This window comes from Loxodonta africana, chromosome X, assembly GCF_030014295.1.
Source record: "Loxodonta africana isolate mLoxAfr1 chromosome X, mLoxAfr1.hap2, whole genome shotgun sequence".
NCBI classification, from domain to species: Eukaryota; Metazoa; Chordata; class Mammalia; order Proboscidea; family Elephantidae; genus Loxodonta; species Loxodonta africana.
In genome coordinates this window covers 178,057,179-178,073,906 of record NC_087369.1, presented here as the reverse complement: position 1 = coordinate 178,073,906, position 16,728 = coordinate 178,057,179, and the positions used below count along the sequence as shown (strand labels likewise).

Genomic DNA, 16,728 nt, shown 5'->3' with positions numbered 1-16,728 from the left:
GAAAATTGCATTTATTGCACCGATGGTATGTTAAAGACATTTATCTGAATGAATTAAAAAGAGCGAATTTTATGGTATGTAGATTATACCTTGCTGAACTTTTTTTTAGAAGCACTCTGGGGACAGAAAGAAAGGAAGGGGGGGAGGAAAGGAAGGGGGTCAGGAGGTCACCTATTTACTTTGATCATTTATTTGAGCCCATACAGAGCTTATTAGGCTGTTGTTTGTTGTTGCTGTTGCTGTGGTAATGGTAGGGATGGTGGTTTTCCCATGAGGGCTAAGGACCAAGCAGCGATTTGGTCTTAAAAAAAAAAAAAAATCAAGTTTTAATTAAAAAAAAAAAGAAATGTTGCTGGACTGAAATTTGGAGTAGCAGCGCGGGCAAAGTGGAGTGAATGGACTTTTAGAATATTCAAGATGTAAAAATGACAGGACTTTGTACTGAGTGGCTATTGGGAGTGGATAGGAGGATGGCTCAGACTTGGTGTTCTTAAAGTTGAATTCCTGTTGTCCTCCCACTTGCTTGTCCTGCCATGCTGCCAATGTCAGTGAGTGGACCAGCACCCTGGTACAGAGCAGGCATTCACTGATTGTCTTTGGCGTGAGCAAATGAGTGAATGGAGTAAAAATATGGCCAAACAAAGCATTCACCAGACCCTGATAGACAGCCAATCTTAAACTCACCATCAAGGTCAGGCACAGCCGACTTCTACCACAATTCCCCTCTCACTTTTAAGACCACTTGGGAAATTATCAGGTCCCACACTCAGAACACCCATCTTCATGGCAGCCACTCCTTGTGTGGAACAAGCAGGTGTGGCACAGGCCGTGTTTTGCCAAGAGGCTCTTATCCTGTAAATTTTTGCATGGGACAATGGCAGGTGCATGTTAAGTCCACATAAACAAGGGCAATGTTTGGTGTTGCTGTAGAAAGAGGGTCATGGTGGTACCCAACTTGTTCAGTCTGTCTCCAACCAGGGTGAGACTCCTACCAGCAAAACCCAAAAAACCCACTGCGGTCGAATCGATTCTGACTCATAGTGACCACATGGGGTTTCCAAGGCTGTAAATCTTTATGGAAGCGGACTGCCACGCCTTTCTCCCTACGAGCAGCTGGTGGGTTCAAGCCTCCGACCTTTTGGTTAGCAGCCGGGTGCTTTAACCATTGCACCACCGGACCTTCTTTTTACCAGCAAAGATGTTTATTAATCCAGGCCTCCCTCCTCAGTCTTAACAGGCAGAAAACACAGCTGCCAGAGATCTAGAGCCACTTGTGGTTCCTGATGCAGACGCCAAAACAAAGAAGTGATGGGTTCCAGTCCCTGATTCCTAGAAATAAAGAACTAGGTGAGGCACTCGAAAGAAGTCTCCAGACTCGACCCCAGCGAATACTTCCTGGTTATAGAAGAGAAGTGAAATTTATAACCCAAAAGGGAAATCTAGCTTGTGTGAGCAATAGAATCGAGGGTGGGGACATTTGATAAAATATACACTTTTACCCCCCTTTAGACAGGATCTGGGAGACCTGGTGGCCCAATGATTAAGAAATCGACTGCTAACTAAAAGGTCAGCAGTTCAAACCCACCAGCTGCTCCACAGGAGATAGATGTGGCAGTCTGCTTCCGTAAAGACTTACAGCCTTGGAAACCCTATGGGGCAGTTCTACTCTGTCCCATGGGGTCTCTACAAGTTGGAATCAACTTGACGGCAATGGTTATACAGGATCATTGGATAAACATCCTTTTCAATGATAAAACTCAAGTCATTTCTGGCCCTTTTCCTGAAAGAGCTTTTTGCTGCTGTCAGGTTACAGGAACAGCAATAAGAGGCCCTTTTCTGGGCATGGAGCCCAGGACTCTAAGGGAGATTCTAGAGAACATCTGGTCTGCTTGATATATAGAAGCCAGCACTGCATGTGTGTGTCTGTGTGTGTATGTGTTTCTCTGATGGTGACTCACAGCACTGAAGCCTCTCTGGCATCACCCCCACCCTTCTAGCCAGCCAATTTACACATACCCCTTCAGCTCCTCCTTGGTTCAAATGTTAAGTCAAGTGGAAGGAAAAGGAATCCAAGAGCTGCGCTCAAGCCTTTAGAATTCTCTGGGCCCCACCTCTTGAGAAGAGAGGCTGGCCCAGCTCTGACTCAGTCAACTACAAGCTGGACTCTCCTTTTAAAGCACCAACATTACTTGAGCCTTTGGATAAAACTGAAAGAGTCCACGAGTATTGTGCACTGTACAGGAGGCAAAGGGCTGACAACTGACAGTAAGAGAGAAAGATGGCAAGCCTGAGGCCCAGAACTCAAGCAGACCCTGAAATTGAGCTTTTCGTGAAGGTAAGTTTTCCAGCTATAATAACAGCATAGGGAATGTAGGATTTCTTGACTCTGGAGTTCATCTTTTTTAAAAATGTTAACATTTGGGCTAGGAAGAATTTTGTAATTATTTTCCTAATTTGAATCCTAAAAGGGTGCCTAGGTGACTAGCTTTTCCTAGGTGACAGCTGGAAAACATCTCACCTGAAAAGGCAAGGTGATAATGGTAGAAAGAGCTCTAGAGTGATTGGTAGTCAGAGCACTTAAACTGTATTCTCAACGGTTTCCTATGCAACCGTGGACAAATTCCTTCCTCTCTCTGGACCTTTGTTTCTCCATCTAGACAATGAAGGAGCCTGGCAAGATGGTCATTAAGGGCTTTTTCCAGCTCTAGCAATCTTTGTTTTATGAGACCAGTTTTGAAAGACCTGGATGGGTAGACGTGAAGGCCAAGAATGGCCTGAAAGCCCCTTTTCCGCACAGAGCTCAAACAGAACTTTCTAAAATTCTCCTACAGTGGACAAACATCACAGTAAAGTCACATGGACACTGTGGGATGGAAAGAAGACAGGAGTCTATGTGTCTGTTATGTAAGAAGGAGAGATTTTTTTTTAGAATGCCCTTGCTTCCTCTTTATCATCTGCCTTGGAGATTTTTCACATCTCAACTTTTCAGAAAAGCCCTATTGGAAAACCCCTAACGTAGATGAAAGGCACATGTGTTTCTAAATTGGCTCATCAAGAAAAGAAAAAAAAAAGTTTTGTATGAGTTATTCCAAATAGGAATTACATAGTTTCCTAAATCCTTACTTACATTAACTGTTTATTTTTCCCTGTATTTTCATTGACTATTGGAAGTACTCAGGATAATAACAATAATAGCAAACTATCGTATGCTTGTCACTTTTCTCAGCATTTTACATATATTGCCTTATTTAATCCTAACAACAATTTAAGGGGCAGGTTACCATCATTAGCATCATCATCATCATTATCATTAGTAGTAACTGTAGTCATCATAGTCATAGTAATATTGTCCTCATCATTTTCTAGGTAAGTAAACTAAGGCATATAAAGCTTAAGTAACTTGCCTCTAAAACTATATAGCCTTTTCATGACTTACAAAGACATAAAATAAGGCATGCTTATCAAACATTAAGCTAAATACATGTTAGCCAAAGTAATATTTTTACAGCCATTTTACATTATTTAACAGCAATTATATGTACACACCAAGGACATTATCAATCTGCCTTTTCAAAAATGTGAGAGAGACATTTGCATTCCTATATAGCAAGGTAATCCAAACAAGTGTTTGCTGGACTGTGGGGCATAAGAGCTACTTTTCCTATCTCTAAATTCCAGCAAAAATATGTGATTGCTCAGATGCTACGGATATAAATGAGCCTTAATTTCCTAACTGGGCTTTTATATCAATCAATTCCGAACAGGAGATACTATCTCTACATGGGGTAATAGCTAAAGTATTCCTTTTGTCTAACTGTTCATTCAATTCAATAAAACTCTTCAAATCAGTTGTTGACATTGATTTGTTTATCTTCAAAGACTTCCCAAATATTTGCGTAGTAATGTGGACGGTAGAGGTTAGTGAATTACGTGTTGGATGAGCAACTATTGAATTGAATAATAACTTTCTGGTTAAAATTGCTAATAATTTATTGAGTACTTCCTATATAGCAGGCACTGTGCTACGTGGTTTATTATTAATCCCATTTTACAGATACAGAAACTAAAGCAAAGAGCAGTTCAGTAACTTTGTCCGTGGTCACATCGTTAGCAAATGGCAGAGTTAGGATCTGAATCCTTTAAAATAGCTGTTTTGGTGAATAACCATATCCTGTCTTTGCCAGCCAAAAATAGTTAAGAGGTAGGTAATTCATCAATCAGCCTAGGGAATTTACATCCTAAAATTTTATGTGATGGCCTTTTAAATAAATCTTATTAAATTGTTTAATAATAAATCTTATTAAATTGTTTTCAACTGGATGAACTTTTTAGTAAAATTTCCAGAATTTCATGAGCTGGAATCCTTTAGAAATAAGCTTATAATAAATTATTAGCAATTTTAACCAGAAAGTTATTCTTTAATTCAACAGTTGCTCATCCAGTGCGTGATTTGTTAAACTCTTTCCTCCAAATTGATTTTCTGGAAGAACCTTGGGTATTATCTGATCCAGGCTTTTGTTTTGCTTTGCTTTGAGATGTGACCCACAGATCTCTAGAAGTTTCATGGCGAATACTTGGGGTAGGGGAGCACAGGGATTAAGAATTGTGAAAAATGGTAATGAGTAAGTTAAAAAAAGCACTGTTTATTGCCAACGGTATCTCCTTTATACCCAATGTGATATCTTCCCAAAGATTAGATGAATCTGTGATTTCCTCCAGCTGCCTTTGACTGTGGTTCAAAAACTCTCCCACTTGTTCCCCATACCACCGATGGGATCCCTACAAGAGATAAAGCACTTTCCTGTCACAATTAAGTATCTATATCACAACATCTACATGTTCCACATAGCCAAAGAAAGCATTGCCTTTCAGCTCTGAATGATTTTGGCAAGATTTATATCCAGGAGCTAAGAACAAAAGATTTTATAATACATATTTTCCTCTCTCTAAACGCAGAGCTCATCATATTGGTTTGTTGTTCATTGATAAATGGCATGTTTGGGTTCTCTACCAAACACCCTAAAATTAACTTTTAATCTAGTTCATACATACAATTATGAAATCTAACATATGGGTCAAAAAAATCTGAATAATATTTTTGTCAAAAACTTTTTTATCTGTGTGGGAAAAAGAGAAGAGATGAATGTTCAGACCATTTTTAAACTCTTTTAAAATTATCATAAAGACTGTAATTAATAATAATAATAAAAAACCCAACAAAGTTATTAGAAGGGAGAAAGCAGTATTTAAGAGTATGGGTTCTGGAGTAAACCACAGGTTCTATAGGGTCGCTATGAACTGGAATCTACTTGATGGCAACCAGTTTGGTGTGGAATAAACAGTACTGGGTTTGCTAAATGAGAAGAGGATCAGTGTGAGTCTTAAACGAGGCAACGTATATAAAGCACTGTAGTTGGTAACATAGCAAACACTCGAAAAATGTTAGCTGTTATTGTTGCTATTATTATTTTTCATGTTTAGAAACTTAGATCACAAACACAAAGAGAAAAAGTTGTTTTGGTGAATAACCACATCCTGTCTTTGCCAGCCAAAGATACTTAAGAGATAGGTAATTCATCAATAAGCCTAGGGAATTTGCATCCTAAAATTTTATGTGATGGCACTTTAAATAAGCATAACATAAACAGAAAAAAAACTTCAGTTTTCCTGTAAAACTTTACTGCATTTCCCCCACACCTCACTGTTTTCCCTTTCCTTTTGCCAAAAGCGATCCACCCTTCCTGCTGTGTCTATTAGCAAACTCCATTCTTTTTCCTGTCTCCCACCCGAATCATGTTTCCATCCACTAACTCCAGTTCTGATTGGATTCTTAGTCTGACTTCTGTACACAACTGTTATTAAAAAAAAAGTGTAGCTGCCAGGGTCAGTTGCCTCTTCCCATACCTCTTCACTCCCTGACACCATGAAAGAGGAAAACATTATTTCCTCTGTTTCACCCATTGCCAGGGAAAGAAAAGTTTGCCAAAAATTTTAAATTATATCCAGGGTTTCTGTGAGCTTACTATTGCTACAAATAACAGATAAGAGCAGCCATAAGAAGAAGTAACCTTTATTTCCTTCTACAGGTTACAGGCTTGTGGATAAGCGATACATAAGAGAAAAAAAATTAGTTCCAAAAGATGAAAAATGCTTATAGCTTGGACTTAGGTAGTCAACACCTAACAGTGCTTGGGAGATACTAAGCATCAAATGAGCATTGAATGAATGAAGTAACAGCCATGGGAAAGGCAGGAACTGAATTTATTTAGGAGGTATTTAATATGTAAAATTGACAAGAATTGATATTGGATTGAATGTTGGGGGCGAAGCAGAGGGACGATTCCCAGTTTTCTAGCTTGAACAACTGGATGGATGGCAGTGCCATTCACAGGACTATGAGCCCTAAAAAAATCAGGTGAGTGTGTGGAGTAAAGACAAGAGGAGTAATTCCATTTGGTACATGTTGAGATTGAAGTGCCTAAAACCTGAATCTTCCGTGAGAACACTACATCAGCTATAGCCCTCTCAAGAAGTGGCTGTTTTTTCTTCCTCATTTCTCTTACTGATTTTTTTTTTGAGTTCTGAGCCTGGAGATGAGGCAGGTATCCTTGCTCCTCACTGCTGTCTACAGGCCATTCTACCTCCCCCATTCCGAGAAATACCTATGCTGGGTCTCATAACATCAGACTAAGCCACTCACTACCCTTCCTTGTTATAGTTATCTTCCAAACCCCAGGCAGTCTCCCTTACTCCTTGAGGATTTTAGCTCCTGCGTCACTGTCACTCTCCTCGTTACTACTGCTGTCATAATTCTTGGTGATTTCAAAATCTGTACAGATGATCCTTCCAATACTCTGGTCTCCCAGATCCCTGACTTGCTATCCTCCGGTAATCTTGTTCCACTGTCTCTCAGCCCCTCCTCCCACTCCCCCGCCATGGTCACGCCCTTAACTTTTTCATTCCAATGTCTGCAACCTCTGCACGTTATCATTTATATTGTTTTGTTCTGTTCTGCTTTTTGGCCTTTTCTATTTTAATCAACTCTACTGGGATATAATAACATAAAATGCACCCATTTTAAGTGCACAGTTCAATAATATTTCACAAATATATACACACATGTAACCACCACCCCAATCAAAATATAGAATATTTTCATCACCTTAGAAAGCTATCGTCTCTTTTCAATCTTCCCCACACTCCCCGACCCCCTGCAACCACTGATCTGCTTTCTGTCAGGACAGATTAGTTTGCATTTTATAGAATTTTCTGTAAATGGAGTCACACAATATGTGCTCTTTTTTGTCTGACTTCTTTCACTCAGCATAACTATTTAGAGACTCACCCATATTGTTGTGTGTATCAATAGCTTATTCCTTTTTATTGCTGAAGTATTGCATTGTATGGATGTACCATAAGAACCAACACAAGGACATTTGGGTTGTTTCCAGTTTTTGACTACTGTGAATAAAGTTGCTATAAACATTTGTGTAAAATTCTTTGTATGGCTATATGCTTTCATTTCTCTTTTATAAACACCTAGGATTGGAATCATTGTGTTATATGATAGGTGCATGTCTAACTTTGCCAGACTCTTTTCCATTTGACACTCCCACCAGCAGTGTATGAGAGTTTCAGCTGCCTCACATCCTCACCAGCTCTTGCCATGGTCAGTCTTTTTAATTTCAGCCATTCTAATATGTGTGTAATGGTATCTCATTGTGGTCTTAATTTGCATTTCCCTGATGACTAGTGATGTTAAGCATCTTTTCATGTCCTTATTTTTTTTTTTTTTTACCATCTGTATATCTTTTCATGTCCTTATTTACCACCTGTATATCTGTGTCTGCTCAAATCTCTTACCCATTTTTAAAGTAGGGTAGTTTGTTTTGTTATTGTGTTGTAAGAGTTCTTTTTTTTACATATTTTATAAATGTTGGATACAAGATCCTTTTCATTTTTTTAACAGTTCTTTTGAAAAGCAGATTTTAACTTTAATGTAGCCCAATTCATCAACATTTTCCTTTCTCTCTCTCACTCCCTGAATCCCAGTCATATTGACTTTCTTTCAGTTCCTTATACATGCCATGTTCAAGCCTGTTGCAGGCCTTTTGCCATTCCCTCTGTTTAGAATGCCCACTTCATGTCCATTTACCCAGTTAACTCTTACTCATCCTTTGAACTCTGTTCAAATGCCACTTCCTCCGGAAAGGCCTTGCCTGACAGACCCCACAGAGATTAGGTTCCTCTGCTATATACTCTCATAACATGCACTTCCTTCCTTCAAAGAATTTATCTCAGTTTATAACTTCGACTTTATTTTGGGGACTATTTGTTTATTTTAATGTCTGTTTTTGCTTACTATTATCTTTTTAGTTCCTAGTATATGTTCCAAACAAACCAAACCCATTGTGTTGAGTTGATTTCGACTAACAGCGACCCTGTAGGACAGAGTAGAACTGCCCCACAGCATTTCCAAAGCCAAAAGCTTTATGGAAGCAGACTGCTACATCTTTCTCCCACAGAGCAGCTGGTGGGTTCGAACAGCCAAATTTTCAGTTAACAGGGGAATGCTTTAACCACTATGGCACCAGGGAGGGTTCCTTTAAAAAAAAAAAAAAGTATATGTTAAATGCATCATAATTATTTGTTCAGTGAATACTTATTGGATGAGTGAATGGATGAATGAAGAATAGAGTCCACAGATAAATTCCAGTATATATAAAATTTCAAAGCACTTTTTGATAAAAATATTGCATTCAATCAGTGGGAGAAAAATGAATATTTTAATGAATGGTGTTAAGACAACAACTAATTATTTGTGGACATAAAGAAAGAAAGAGAAAATACTAAAGCTGGAGTCCCAGTATACCCCTTACACCAAAATAAATTCCACATCGATCAAGCAGATGCAAAAATGAAAGCATGAAGTTACTAGAATAAAACAGAAGAGAATATTTTTGATAAAACAAAATGAGAAAATAAGTTTTTTAAAAATATTTATGTATATAAGACATAAATATTTTAAAAACTTATTTTTTATGTAACATTTATATATAAGGGAAACCCTGGTGGTATAGTGGTCAAGTACTATGGCTGCTAACCAAGAGGTCGGCAGTTCAAATCTGCCAGGTGCTCCTTGGAAACTCTGTGGGGCAGTTCTACTCTGCTCTATAGGGTCGCTATGAGTCAGAATCAACTTGGTGGCACCGGGTTTGGTTTTAGTTTCTATGTATATAAGGCCTTTCTAGACATATCACAAAAAGGAAAACAATGCATAGAGGTAAAGAACGATAGATTTTATGTAAAATCTAAATTTTACATAAGACATGTTTTAAAAAATTACATGTAACATGCATCACAAAGAGTTAATGTCTGTAGTATACAAATAATTTTTCCAAATTAATAAAGAAAAGAAATAATTACCTTAATAGAAAAATGGAAGATTGACATGAACAAAACAATTCACAAAGTATGGAAGTCAAATGGTCAATGAAGGTATGGAAAGATACTCACCTTTCAGGAAGGAAATTCGGCAGGATCTGTCAAAATTCAAAATGTGCATACAATTTACATAGGCTTCTCATTTTAAAGAATACACTAAAGATATAATCTCAGAAGTGGAACAATTTATATGCCCAGAAATGTTTGTTGAGGAAGTGTTTATAATGGAAAAAATTCTGGAATATCTTAAATGTCCATCAACAGAGGAATGGTTATATAAATTCTGGTAACATGTAGAATTTTATCATTATTATGTACTCATATTTGTAATTTTATATATGAGGTGAATACCTTCATGATCTCTCTCTGACTGTAAATTGTAGATTCTATGAGAGAAAGGACTTTCCACTGTGTCCCCAGCAACTAGCTCAGTTCCCAGTAGGCACTCATATATTTGTTGAATGAATGAATGAATGAAGGCTTTTCTTTATCTTAATAGGCTGGGAGTGATGGGGAAAGTATTGGAAACTGTCCCTTTTGCCAACGCCTTTTCATGGTCCTCTGGCTTAAAGGAGTTAAATTCAATGTGACTACTGTTGACATGACCAGGTAAGGAAGAAATCAGGACATGTTTATTTCTGGGGATTGAGATCAGTAGGCACCAATACAATATTGGTGTTTGTATAATGTGTACTTTATCTACAGGCCTAACTCTCCTTATTTTCAATAATCATAGAAAGCCTGAAGAGCTGAAGGACTTAGCCCCAGGTACCAATCCACCCTTCCTGGTGTATAACAAGGAGTTGAAAACAGACTTTATTAAAATTGAAGAGTTTCTAGAGCAGACACTGGCTCCTCCAAGGTACAGCATTTTATAGGATACTATTTTATTGTACTTGAGACAATGTTTTATTGGCCTGTTTATTGCAGATTAAGGATTCTTCCTTCTAGGCATCTAATTCATTTTTTTTCAATACTGTGCATCTCTTTTCCTATCTTTGTAGTGGAGTTTTGCAAAGATTCCCCTTAATCATATCATATATGATTAAAAAACTTCCCCACAGAATTATTTAATTTATGTAGGTAGTATATTAAAAAAAAAGTATATTAGGAAATGGAAAAGGATAGGCTTGGAAATCTGGGGAAAGCTGGTAAACTTGAGTGACATTTTATTTCAGACACATTGTCTGATTCACAATGGAGTTTGGAAACATTTATACTGATAGAAATCAGACTTATTTTATTGTAGACCTCTTATTAAATTTTCAGTCTTGACATAAACTTTAATTCAGTATGATCTCTTAGCTCTTCAGCTTTGGAAGCCTAATTTAAAAGTTCTTTGTGATTTCTGAGCCTACATGTCAAATGAAGCACATGATTAAAACTCCCCCTCCAATTTCAACTACTTAAAATTAATAAATAAAACATTTCAAAAAAATTTTTTAATACATAGCATACTTTAGAACAAGAAAGTAAATTCTCCATGGTCTAGAAATTGAGAAGGAACATCACTGAGGTCTCTTTTTACTGTCACCAGTGTCCACGTTCAGTTTCTATAAGCTGCCCCTTTTCATATGCAGTTCACAATATGACTATTTTTTCCTCTCTGGTCAACAAAACAATGTGTCTCTGATGCTTTACCTCCTTCCAAGGGCTTGCCTGATTCGGTCAGGCCTACCCAGGATAATCTCCCATTAAATTAACTCAAAGTCAACTGATTAGGAACCTAGTAATGGACATGATATTCCATCATATTCCCAGATACTGCCCACATTCAAGGGGAAGGCATTAAACAAGGTATAGTACACCGGGGGTAGGAATCTGACAGGCCACTTTAAAATCCTATATATCACACCAGCCTATGGCCAGGAACCAAAATAGAGTCCCCAAAGTGAGACAGGGTCTGTTCATCCTTAATATTTTGTAATTTCCATTTTTTCTTTTTTGACCCATGAATTATTTAGCTTTTTTTTTTTTGTCTTTTCTTTCTTTTTAATTCCAAAATCATGGGAGGACTGTCTGTCTCTTTACAATTGATTTGTAATTTTCTTCCATTACGAACAGAGAATTACATTTTAACTAAAATTGCTCTGCTGTGTTATCGTTATTTTGGTTAGAATTTGCCTGATGTATAATATTCTGGCCTTTTATTTTCAACCTTTCTGAAACACTTTATTTTAAACATATCCCTTGTGCTAGCATATAGCAACAGATAGTTGCTGATGGGGAAACAGAGAAACTAGAAAAGATTTTGGTGGATACTTGGAGAGCGTTATGCAGTTTTCACCTCAGGACATTTTCCACATTCGGAGACTCTTCAGGGTGAAAGGAAAAAAAGACTAAGCAGAAAATTTCTGAGAAGAACAGAGCTTTCTTCAGTCTTGTGAGGGACTTTGAAGAATATTCAAGCATTCATACAAAAATCCCATGGATGAATCAGATGTAAACTAAGCCTTTCTAGGGCTGTAACATAGCCTTGACTCAGCACAGTCTCTAATAGAATCAAGGTGATCAGCCACCACTCTAACATCTCAACAAATGAAGGGGTGCGCCCTCTCTAAAAGAAGATAATTTGGAGCCTGCACAATTTTTATGCATGTTTATCATTCAATAAAAAACAACTAGAAACAACAAAATACAGAACCATACGATGGAAAAACAAAAGTGAAATAAGACAATAGAAACCAACAAGTGATCCAGCTAAAAAGAATTTTTATATAAATGTGAATGATATGTTCAAGAAAATGGAAAATATGACGAAAATAGATGTAAAGATGGAGACTTTCACTGAAGAATTAGAATGTGTTTTTTATTCTGGTAAAAATATACATAACAAAACATATGTCATCTCAACAATAGAATATATTTTTAAAAGAACAGAATAAGATTCTGTAATCAAATATATAACATCTGAATTTAAGAATTCATTACATGGGTATTATAGCAGATGAGACACAGCAGAAAAATGCCTAGTGAACTGGGAGGTAGGTATATAGAAAATATCCAAACTGATGCAAGGAGAGAAAATATAATAAAAACCCATAAAACAGCCTTAGAGATATGTGGGATTCAGGGAAAGATCTAACATATGTGTAGTTATAGTCCCAGAAAAGAGGAGAAAGAAAATGGGGTAGAATCAGTATTTGAAGAGGTAATTTTCCTCCAAAGTTGATGAAAAACAGCTGCCCACAATTTCAAGGTCTATGAACCCCAAACAAGAAAAAATCAAAGAAAAATCACATGAAGACACAATTTCTTAAAAGAAACTAGAGAACAAAGACAAAATAAAGATGTTTTCAAACAGAGAAAAACTAATAGAATTCGTTGTCATTACTCTTGCATTAAAAGGCGTATATTTAATGGAGTTCTTCAAGGATGGAAGTATGGAGTTGCATTAAGTAATGAAGAGCAATGGAGAGAGTAAATATATAAATAAATATATATTCACTGTATACTGACTATACAGAACAATATCAGTAATATCTAGTGGACCTTAAAATGTATGTAGACTTAAAATGCAAGAAAACATATATGAAGCCTTGAAGGAAAAAAATTGCCAGCCAAGAGTCATCTATCCAGCAAAACTGTCAAATATGAAGGTGAATTTAGGACATTTCCAGATAAACAGAAGTTCAGGGAATTTGTAAAAACTAAACCAAAACTACAAGAAATACTAAAGGGAGTTCTCTGGTTAGAAAATCAATAATATCAGATGTCATCCCAAGACTAGAACACAGGACAGAGCAACCAGATATCAACCCAAATAGGGAAATCACAAAAATAAATCAAGATAAAAAATGCTCAGAACAGGAAAACACCAATGTCATTATGTAAAGATGACAACATTAATACAATCAACAGGAAGTAAAAAATGTAGTCATAGATCTTTCATATGGAGTAGACGTCAAGACGATATGAAAAAATAAAAGATTGGTTTAAACTTAGAAAAATAGAGGTAAATATTAAGTTAACCACAAAGGAAACTAACAATCTTACACATCAAAATAAAAAACAAGAAAAACATAAAGACTCAGCAAATACGAAATCAACAGCAATGAAAAGGATGAAAAGAAAATACATAAAGAAAAATGACTCAGCACAGAAAATTAAGTGGAACAAAAAAACTGTCAACAACACACACACACACAAATACATCAAAATGACAGCACTAAACTCATCTATCAATAATTACACTGAATGTAAATGGACTAATAAAGAGACAGAGAGTGGCAGAATGGATAAAATACACAATCCGTCTATATGCCACCTACAAGAGACACACCTTAGACTGAAGACACAAACTAAAACTCAGCAGATGGGAAAAAAAAAACATATCAAGCAAACAACAATCAAACAAGACCAGGAGTGGCAATATTAATCTTTGACAAAATAGGCTTTAAAGTAAAATCCAACACAAAGGATAAAGAAGGACACTACATAGTGATTAAAGGGTCAATACACCAGGAGAACATAACCATAATAAATATTTATGCACCCAATGACAGGGCTCCAAAACACATAAAACAAACTCTAACAGCACTGAAAAGTGAAATAGCTCCACAATAATAGTAGGAGACTTCAACACACCACTTTCGGTGAAGGACAGAACATCCAGAAAGAAACTCAATAAAGACGCAGAAGATCTAAATGCCACAATCAACCAGCTCGACCTCATAGACATACAGAGAACACTCCATCCAACAGTAGCCAAGTATACTTTCTTTTCCAACAGACATGAAACATTCTCCAGAATAGACCACATATTAGGCCAAAAAGCAAGCCTTAATAGAATCCAAACCACTGAAATATTACAGAGCATCTTTTCTGACCATAAAGGCATAAAAGTAGAAATCAATAACCAAAAAAGCAAGGAAAAAAAATCAAACACATGGAAACTGAACACCACCTTGTTCAAAAACTACTGAGTTATAGAAGAAATTAAGCACAGAACAAATAATAAAAACACATCCTACCAGAACCTTTGGGACACAGCAAAAGCAGTGCTCAGAGGTCAATTTATAGCAATATATGCACACATCCGAAAAGAAGAAAGGGCCAAAATCGAAACACTAACCCTACAACTTGAAAAAATAGAAAGAGAGCAGGAAAAGAAGCTCTCAGGCACCAGAAGAAGACAAATAATAAAATTAGAGCAGGATTAAATGAAACAGAAAATAGGAAAATAATTGAAAGCATTAACAAGACCAAAATCTGGTTCTTTGAGAAGATCAACAAAATCAATAAATCACTGGCCAAACTGACAAAAGGAAAACAGGAAAGGAAGCAAAAAACCCAAATAAGAAATGAGATGGGCAATATCACAACAGATTCAACTGAAATTAAAAGAATCATAACAGAATACTATGAAAAATTGTACTCTAACAAGTTTGAAAACTTAGAGGAAATGACCAAATTTCTAGAAACACACTACTCACCTAAACTAACACAAACAAAGTTAGAACAACTAAATAAACCTATAACAAAAGAAGATATTGAAAAGGTAATTTTAAAACTCCCAGCACAAAAAAAGCCTGGGCCTTGACGGTTTCACCAGAGAATTCTACCAAACTTTCAGAGAAAAGTTAACACCACTACTACTAGAAGCATTTCAGAGCACAGATAAGGGTGGAATACTCCCAAACTCATTCTATGAAACTAGCATAACCCTGATTGATATATATATATATATATACATAAATTTTTTGTCTATATATATATAGACAAATATCCCCAATAAATATAGACATAAAAACCCTCAACAAAATTCTAGTCAATAGAATTCAACAACATATCAAAAAAATAATTCACCATGGCCAAGTGGGATTCATACCAGGTATGCAAGGATGGTTCAACATTAGAAAAACAATTAATGTAATCCACCACATAAATAAAACAAAAGACAAGAATCACATGATTTTATCAATTGATGCAGAAAAGGCATTTGACAAAGTTCAACACCCACTGATGATAAAAACTCTCAGCAAAATAGGAATAGAAGGAAAATTCCTCAACATAATAAAGGGCATTTATACAAAGCCAACAGCCAACATCACCCTAAATGGAGAGAGCCTGAAAGCATTCCCCTTGACAGCGGGAACCAGACAAGAATGCCCTTTATCACCACTCTTATTCAACATTGTGCCGGAGGTCCTAGCCAGAGCAATTAGGCTAGAAAAAGAAATAAAAGGCATCCAAATTGGTAAGGAAGAAGTAAAAGTATCTCTATTTGCAGATGATATGATCTTATACACAGAAAACCCCAAAGAATCCACAAAAAAACTACTGGAACTAACAGATTTCGGCAAAGTATCAGGATACAAGACAAGTATACAAAAATCAGTTGGATTCCTCTACACCAACAAAGAGAACTTCGAAGAGGAAATCACCAAATCAATACCATTTACAACAGCGCCCAAGAATATAAAATACTTAGGAATAAATCTAACCAGAGATATAAAAGACCTATACAAAGAAAACTACAAGACACTACTGCAAGAAACCAAAAGAGACTTACGTAAGTGGAAAAACATGCCTTGCTCATGGATAGGAAGACTCAACATTGTGAAAATGTCAGTTTTACCCAAAGCAATCTACAGATACAATACAATCCCAATCCAAATTCCAATGGCATTTTTTAATGAGACAGAGAAACAAATCACCAACTTCATATGGAAAGGGAAGGGGCCCTGGATAAGTAAAGTATTACTGAAGAAGAACAAAGTGGGAGGCCTCACACTACCTGATTTTAGAATCTATTATACCACCAAGGTAGTCAAAACAGCCTGGTACTGGTACAACAATAAATACATAGACCAATGGAACAGAACTGAGAACCCAGATGTAAATTTTCATCCACCTATGACCAGCTGATATTTGACAAAGGCCCAGTCTGTTAATTGGGAGAAAAGACAGTCTCTTTAACAAATGGTGCTGGCATAACAGGATATCCATTTGCAAAAAAAAAGAAACAAGACCTATACCTCACACCATGCACAAAAACGAACTCAAAATGGATCAAAGACCTAAATATAAAACCTAAAATGATAAAGATCATGGAAGAAAAAATAGGGACAACTCTAGAAGCCCTAATACATGGCATAAACGGAATATAAAACATGACTAACAATGCACAGACACTGAAAGAGAAACCAGATAACTGGGAGCTCTTAAAAATCAAACACTTATGCTCATCAAAAGTCTTCACCAAAAGAATCAAAAGATAACCTACAGACTGGGAAAAAATTTTTGGTTACAACATATCTGATCAGGGACTAATCTATAAAA

At 36.5% G+C, this 16,728-nt stretch overlaps 1 protein-coding gene across 1 annotated transcript in view; it reads left to right on the top strand.

Moving 5' to 3' along the window:
• Window positions 1-1,996: 1,996 nt before the first annotated feature.
• CLIC2 (chloride intracellular channel 2) overlaps window positions 1,997-16,728 on the top strand; it is a 42,330-nt gene continuing 27,598 nt past the window's right edge. The window contains exons 1-3 of the mRNA XM_003421743.4: window positions 1,997-2,335; window positions 9,944-10,053; window positions 10,181-10,306. Coding sequence (XP_003421791.1) covers window positions 2,279-2,335; window positions 9,944-10,053; window positions 10,181-10,306 — 293 coding nt within the window. The 5' untranslated portion in view covers window positions 1,997-2,278. The remainder of the gene's footprint in view (window positions 2,336-9,943; window positions 10,054-10,180; window positions 10,307-16,728) is intronic.